Source organism: Misgurnus anguillicaudatus, chromosome 16, assembly GCF_027580225.2.
Source record: "Misgurnus anguillicaudatus chromosome 16, ASM2758022v2, whole genome shotgun sequence".
Classification (NCBI taxonomy): Eukaryota; Metazoa; Chordata; class Actinopteri; order Cypriniformes; family Cobitidae; genus Misgurnus; species Misgurnus anguillicaudatus.
The window spans coordinates 25787174-25795969 of NC_073352.2; the positions used below are offsets into that span (position 1 = coordinate 25787174).

Below are 8796 nucleotides of genomic sequence, written 5' to 3' on the forward strand. Positions count from 1 at the left end.
GAAATTACTTTTGTAGACAAAAATATAACACTGCCAACATATTCATTTCTTTCATTAGAAAACTAATTTTTTTTTTAAAAGGACAAATAACATTAAATAATTAAGAAACGCAGCCAATACAAGCCCATAATAGATGGAGGTTCCTTCAATGCCATTTCAAAGCTCTCAAGGTGAAACCAAAGAAGCTGTTTGATAAAATAATTAAGGGTACATATCAAGAGTTTGGTTTCAAAACAAGATTACTCAATTTTTTTACATTTTCAAAAATCTATCAAAATGCAGTTGGTTTGTTTTGATTTAAGCCTTCATAACTAAAAACAAATAAAAACATGATAACATAATAATTATCATGTTTTTGACAAAAATAATGCTCGTTTTGGAATCAAACTCTTCATATCTGCAAACTCTAAAGGCAATAGGTGACTATACTGAAGATGATATTTTATATTTAATTATATGTATTATTCCATAGCTTTGATGAGTTTGATGTATTCTATAATGTGGAAACATATAAATAAATAATGAATATTTTTTAAACTTTTGAAAGGTAGTGTATGTAGCCTATAAATTTAGGAAATAAAGTTCCAAATTAGAGTATAAACTTTATTTCCTGTGTTGGGAAGAATATAGACCTTTTGCGTGTTTGCAAACAGAGATGATGTTTTTTGTGGGCGGAGCCCAACTGGTGGCAGAAAGTGAATGGTTCTCAATAGCTGTGTGAAGTGTTTTAGCGTTAAACTGTGATTTTTAAGGATCTGGTGTTCTGTAGAAGTCTGTTTCCCCTATATTTCTCTTAAGTGTAATGTTTCTTATAACGTTTTCACCAAGTTACGTTTATTTTTTAAATAAATTAAAAGTTTAAATGGCTTGGCTACTAATTGTGTGTATGTATGTAATGTATATATATTGTTCTTTATTGGTAAATCAATTATTTTTACAGTATGAATCGCTGAAGTACTTATAAGAGCAATACTATCATGTATTCTGATATCATTTAAATATTTCATAATTTCCTGTTTTCAATTTCTTCCTTATATTTTTAGCCTACGTGTTTGATCTAAAACTATTATGTTTACATACAAATTAATTTGTATAGGCCTGTTAATATATTATTAACACTTTTCATCGTGTGTGTGTGTGTGTGTGCGTGCTATGTTTTTATATTTATAAGTAAACATCATAATTTAGAACAAACAGGCTAAAAAGGTAAAAAGAAGTAATAGAAAACGAAAAAATACGAAAACTTTAATAAATGGTAATATTATTGATATTATGAACTAATTCAAATCTTTAATCTTTCTAAATAAATTATAAACGTAACGTGATAAAAACGCTATAAGAGACACATAGAGGGATCAGACTTTGACAGAACACCGGATATCTTCTCTAATTATTTTCTATTCAAATTATTAAAAGATTACCAAATGATTTCATCACTCCAGTCTGTCCGGTTGAGGGCTTTTATTGCAACCAAAAACACCTACGTTTATCTTCAAATGGTGTCTTCAACGACGGTATACTATAAAAATGAAGGTCATTTATTTTCGCATTCCTATTCTGACACTCAACAGCACAACAAAACATGTTCTAGTGAGTTATATTGTTCGTTTCACTCGTGTCTCATTCATTTCCACAGTTTTTCTGCCACCACATTCGCGCGTGACGTAACTGTGACGTTGACTCGCAAAAGGTCTATAGGATATAATTTTAGGTACTTCCTTCAGTGTTTAAGTTCAAAGGCAAGACAAATGCTATCTAGTGGTTGGTATGTAAACCCAGATGAAACAACTGCTATGCGTTTGTTTTTATTTGTATGTCTGGGACTATGGATGTAAATTAGCATTGTGCCAAACCCAGCGTATTTACGTCAACTTCGATTGCCCGTTCATTAATATGCATTGTCCAATCAAAAAAAAAAAAAAAAAAACTTTACAAAAGTTGTATTTGTTATCAAACAGTTTATGCATTAACATGAACTATCAATGAACAATACTTCTACAGATTATTCTACATTATATGCATTTTTAAAATCAAACATGTTAACATTAGTTAATGTAATATGACAACATTTACAAAGATTAATAAATTATGAAAAACTATTATTATTTATAGTTTGTTCATGTTAGTATAATGCATTTACTAATGTTTACTAGTACAACCTTATTGTAAAGTGTTACCCATGAATCTTGACTTTTTTTAAGTATTGCAATAATATCACAATACTCACATGTCAATATTTTCTTACACCCCTACAAAAATATTGTATATTATTTGAATACTCTGCTGATTCAGAATGGTAGGACCAGAATAATTCATAATTACAATATTAAATATTATATTTCCAAATACTGTCTTCATTTGGCAGCTACTCTAAAATAAACAATAGCAAACTGTGAATGGAAAAAAACAGTTGCTACATGTTACACATTTGTTATTTAGACTCTCCTGAGACCAAGAGCATCATGGGCCCGTAACTAATGATTAAAAGAGCAGCACACGGGTAATAATTGTAGACATTGTTTTACATCCTCAGGAGAATACCATTTATCTGATGGGCCTACAGTATATGTTGGATATAAAGCAATGTCAATATTGACCTGTTTTCCCCAACAAAAATGACCTGTGGCAGTAATATTTTTATTGTATCATACAGTAATAAATGTTACTTAAAAGCTCTTCAGTTGAATTGACAGACCAGGCTCAATATTAAATAAATTGTGTCAATAAATTCTGCATTATTATTATTCTCCTTCCCCCAAGCAACTTAAGGACCACCTTTATTGATGCATATACAAGCGGTTGTTCTCATTGTCACGATCAAACGCAGATCTTAAAAATGTGCCGCTTGTAGTGCAAGACACTGAAAAACAGAGACATGAAAGCTAAGGACATCCATCCGCCCATGTGCAATAAATATTGCAGGCAGATTACAGGAATGTGCCCTGTGTGAATAACCCCCAAGTCTACCTCAGACATATTTATTGACTTGTAAAGCCACCTTTTGTGATATTTATTTAATGCTCAACCTGACAAAATATAATTATAATATCTAAAAGAAAGAGTTAAATATTCATATATGTGAATAATCTAGCTAACTGATCTGCACATGATTAATTCAATTAAGAATTTACTATTAACTGAATAATAGTCTTAGTTTAGAAAACTGTTTGTGTGACTTTAATGCCAAAGAGTTCACTGCGTGATGAATATATGTACGTACAGATAGAGGGGAGGAATCTAAAGGTTTTGCTGTATTTCAGAAAAGATCTACCGTCTTGTCAGATCAAAGGACTTTTTAATACATCACAGTGAGCAAACGGTTTCGAAAAAGCACCGTCTCACCGTAATTCTGCCGTTTTATTCAGAATCTGCTGATGAATTGTTTTCCTCTCATCGATGTTTGTGAGTATCTGTGTGTGTGTGTGTGTGTGTGTTGGGAGGGAAGGGTTGTTGCTCTATCGGAGATGGTTTAAGAACTTAGCGTTCATTTCATCTCACTTGGTCTCTAATCGCTCTTTTGCTCCTCAAATAGAGCTTCTGATCTCACTCACGGGCGATCACAGATCTGCTGTTTAAATTCAGAAAAGTGCAAACCCTCAGGCTGATAACAGCTCCTATCACACACATACACTTTCTCACTCTTTCACCTTGGCTTCCACCTGCTGATTCTCACTTGCTCTCTTCCACCTTCTAATTCCTCTCACTTCTCTACTGTTTCTCTCTCTTAATGTCTTTCCCCTCTTGAGAAGGAACGTATCTCTCATTCAGCTTTCAAAAATAAGGAAGAAAATAATCGACTCACCTCCTCCTCCACCCAGCAATGTCTTGTTAGCTGAAACGAGAGAAAGAGAAAACAGAGAACAGTTCATGGGAAGATGTCAGAGACATTTCTAGAAAAAATAAAAACAGTTACTTTGGAAATAATAACTTGTTGGTGACTAGACAAAGGCAAATACAGTCAGAGGCAAAAAGATCAAGGATACTGTATTAATTAAGTTCTTGGCAGAATAGTCTGTTTAATATTTTCATTTGAAAAACTTTGACTGCAATACAAGACTATTATAATGTTAAAGGGGACATTTCACAACACTAAGATTTTTTAAGGTTAAAGGTGCAGTGTGTAATTTTTATAAGGATATCTTGACAGAAATGCCAAATAATATACAAAACTATATTATCAGGGGTGTATAAAGACCTTTTTATAATGAACCATTATGTTTTTATTACCTTAGAATAAGACGTTTTTATCTACATACACAGAGGGTCCCTTTACGTGGAAGTCGCCATTTTGTGACCCCATGTTTCTACAGAAGCCCTTAACGGACAAACTTTTTCCTAAGTTGTCTACGACGATGACATGTTTTTCCGGTGGCGGCTACCGTAGCTTCTCTATGTGTTTCAAAAGCAAGGGGTGAGCAGTGGACTGAGCCGTTGGTTGCAATTCGCAACCTCATCACTAAATGCTGCTAAAATTTACACACTGAACCTTTAAATATATTTTTGGTTTCCATAGCAAAGTTTTAGCTCAAATTACCATATTGATAATTTATTAAAACATTTTAAATTTGCCACTTTGTAGGTGAAAGCAAAAATGTGCCATTTCGGGGGGTGTCTTTTAAGCTCGAATAAGCTGATCTCTGCATTAAATGGCAATGTCGTGGTTAGACAGTGCAGATAAAGGGGCGGTATTATCCCCTTCTGACATCACAAGGGGAGCCAAATTTCAATTATTTTTTCACATGCTTGCAGAGAATGGTTTACCAAAACTGTTACTGTTGTTGCTTTTTCACATTTTCTAGGTTGATAGAAGCACTGGGGACCCAATTATAGCATTTACACATGGAAAAAGTCAGATTTTCATGATATGTCTCTTTTAAACTTTTTAAACAAATTATTCTCATGACAATTTTACATCAAGTCGCTGACCCTTAAATTAAACTGGTCATTTTTGCAGCTGTGCTTTTCTATATGTAAACATTTATGTAAACACCTATTTTGCATGTGAAATCATTTTGCTGCAGGTTTGCTGTTGGGTCCCATAGCTTGTGCTGCCCATTCTTACCTATTCTTTCAGAAGTTACAACACAACGTTCTGCTGACTTAGCCATAAATTTACTCTCTATAATTAGTTTTAGGCTAAGAAAATCCTTAGTGCTAAAAGGTACAGTAACAGCATGTTTTTATATTAAACTGAAATCTTATACCGCAAAAGATCAAGGAGAATTTGATTTTCGAATTGCATGACGCCTTTAAATGCATAGTCACATACACCATCAGGTAATTGTTGTTACACCGGCCGGGAAGTACAGACATGCATCATGACTGATTTAGTTTTCTGCTTTAGTAGACTGAGAAATAAACATTCATGGGCCTGACCATCCAATGTGCTAATTGACATTTGCATCAATGCGGTAAAGAGCAGGGTCTTGAACCCAAGTCACAGGTGAAATAAATGCCTTTATCCAATTTCACATAACATGCCTGCCGACGGAGCTGCCTTTTCATTATACCCAAAGTGCAGAGACCTGATTAATAAAAAAATATATTGCTAAGTATTTACAAAGTCAATAAAAAGAGAGTGTTATATCTATTTGAAGCGAACATTATTTTGTATCCATGTTGAGACCATCGCAGGGTAAAGCAGAGAGAGTATTGTTTCATGATCAGCGACAACACAAATGAGCAATAAGGTTGCTGATTATTTTTCCCATTTAAAATTCATTACACCTCTGCACATGGACATTAAACCGCATGATGAGTGATGTGCTTATGAGCCCACAAATAATTTACCAGATGGAGATAATGTAAGCCCAGACAAACACATTTTGAATACACCCAGAAAAACGCATTTGAATACACACGACCACAAAAAGCAACATACACACCAACACACACACACACACACATTTGCAAGAGATAGACTGACAAACAGAAACAGTAAGGAGAGAGAGGTAACCATAGCAACCCCAAAGCCCAAAGGTTTGTTACCGAAACCTCGTTAATTACACAGGGAGGGCAAGAAGGAGAAAGGGAAACAGATGAGATGAGGAGAAAAAGCTAAAAAGAGACTTAATGTGCTTTATACTTCTGTCTATCAAAGAAAAAAATACTAGTAAGAAGATTCATGAGGCTGTAAGTTGATGATACCCTATGGAGAGAGATTTGCCATCTGCTTAAACCCTGCATGCAATGTCATCTCTAGTACCATAGAGATGATAATGATGGTTACACACACACACATACAGCATTGTGAGGTATATTGACATAATCAGATTGTATTTGAGAATGCACAAAATGCAATCTTCTTATTCAGAACTCTAATACTTCCCTTCAGGCAAAAATGAAATGGATCTGAGGAAAACAATGTCCATTAAAATCAAAACCAAGGTTAGGAAAAAACTCTTTGATTCTATGTGTTTGTTGTATTCTATACATGCCACACAATCAGATGCTATATTCACCAACAGCAAAAGTATATGAGAATTAAGACCAAAGAGAAGGATTAGAAAAAATATAAACAGAGTGAAGAACAGAAAGAAAGTCAACAGAATTGTTGGGGTTAAGAAGAAAAAGTGAGGCGGTGGGAGAGAGAAAAAGACATTTGCAGAAAGGAAGAAAATAAAGCCTATAGACGAGATCAAGAGTGGCAAAAACAATAAAACAATATTTTTGTTGGATACACAAAAACACAGGTATGAAAAAAGACATAACTAGAACTGGAGAGATGAAAAAGAAAGTCTTTATTTCTTTAAGAAAGAACACAGCGTGAGCTTGCATCAAATAAGTCAAAAGAAAGAAACAGCTAGCGAGAAAGGATTTTTTTTTCTTTTAAATAATCACATCAATCAGAAAAGCCAAGAAAAAGTACCCGCTAAAGAGTCTACAGTCTTCAACTATATATAGCATTTAACAAAGCAGCAGCATTTTATAAATGCAGTACAAATGAACATGAACTATCAGTTAACAATTGTACAAGAGAACCAAGATTAATACTGTAATAAAATAATAATTTAAGTAATAAACCTTGCTGGAAAGTCTAACGCAATGCTTGTTAACAATGCTTTAGCTAACATGAACTAACAATAAACAACACTTCTACAGCATTTATTAATCTTAGTTCATGTTAATTTGATCATTTAATACATTTTAAAAATCAAAAGTTATACTTTTTAACATTTGTTAATGCATGATGAACTAGCATGAACAACTGTATTTAAAACTGTATTTTACTGTATTAAAGAAACTATATTGCTACTTCTCATTGTTAGTCAATGTTAGCTAACTAATGTACTAATGTTAAAGGAATGGTTCACCCAGAATTTTTTTTTTCATTATTCACTGACCCTCATGTTGTCCTAAACCTGCATAAGCTTCTTTATTTTGATTAACACAAAAGAAGATATTTTGATAAATGTTGGTAAGCACACACAAAAGTTGATTGTAGCCTACCCATAGTATTTGTTACACTCTAAAAAAATAAATTGTGCTGGCACTAAAAGCTCGTAATCATAGAGGAACCATTTTTAGTGCTATATAGCACGTAAAAAGCACCTATAGGGGTGATATAGCAACACTATAGCACCAGACATGGTTCTATATACAATATGGTTCTACACAGGTACTACATAGGTGCTATATGGCACTTAAAATGGTTCCCCTATGATTACGAGCCAGTGAACCACTTTTAGTGCTATTTAGCACTGTTTGTGTTTAGAGTGTATAGAAGTTGATGGGTACCGTCAGCTGTGTGCTTACCATCATTTATCAAAATATCTTCTTTTGTTTACCAGGAATAAAATTCATACAGGTTTAAAACATTATAAGAGTGGGTTAATGATGACAGAATTTTCATTTTTGAGTGAACTGTCACTTTAACAAATCCAAAGTTATTGTAAAGTGATACTATTATTTTTATCGGATATGATTTTAACTTTTTAATTGAATGCTTTCTAATCTGCCACAATGAGATTTGTTTTAAAATTAGCAGAAATAATTTTATAAAGAAATCAGCTTGTTTAGCAGAGGTGATGGTCAAGTGTTTGGAACGGATGTCTGTGCTTCTGAAATAGCCTGCCACCCGAGAGAAAGGGTGAGACCCAGGGAGAAAGAGATGACGGGCGTGTGTCTGAACAGATGTCCTTAATGTCTGACACTCCAGAACCCTGCAGACACCCTGGCTTATACATTACAGCCACATTCATACACACACAAATGCACTTTAACTTATATATATAGTAAAACATTTACTATTATGCATAACTTCAAAACATTCATTATCATATATAAGTATACATATATTATGTGCCTATGTGAGAGAAAAAATATACACAGACACACATATATACACACACAATTTATATAATATACACACATTACATACACAAACAAACACACACACACACTTCAGGCTTCAGTGCACTGACAGTTGTGGACATGCATTTTGACATACTGCCTCACATAGTAGGCTACCAAGTACTAAGAGAGTGGCCCTTACAGTAAAATATAAGCCATACATTAATATTTAATGACATGACCACAAATAAAAAACAACGCTGGTACTGTAAACAACCACATTCATTATATATAAAAGGGGAATTAAAACCGTAATGAAATGCAAACACGCCGCAAATGATACATTGCTCAAAAGGGTTTGATTATAATGATTATTTATGCAATCTTCTTCATCCTAATAGATATTCATACGTCACTGACGTCATTACAATTCGCTGTTACGACATTTTAAATCGTATTTATTTTTATATATTTTAACATTCGTCCATTTTAACTGTTATTTCG

The 8796-nt window shown here is 33.4% G+C and overlaps 1 protein-coding gene across 3 annotated transcripts in view; it reads right to left on the reverse strand.

Annotated features, from left to right (window-relative positions):
* The window catches only part of macrod1 (mono-ADP ribosylhydrolase 1), a 72548-nt gene that overhangs the window by 30058 nt on the left and 33694 nt on the right, over positions 1-8796 (reverse strand). For all 3 annotated transcript variants that reach the window (XM_055179042.2, XM_055179041.2, XM_055179043.2), the window contains one exon: positions 3803-3832. In XM_055179042.2, the coding sequence (XP_055035017.1) occupies positions 3803-3832 (30 nt within the window). The remainder of the gene's footprint in view (positions 1-3802; positions 3833-8796) is intronic.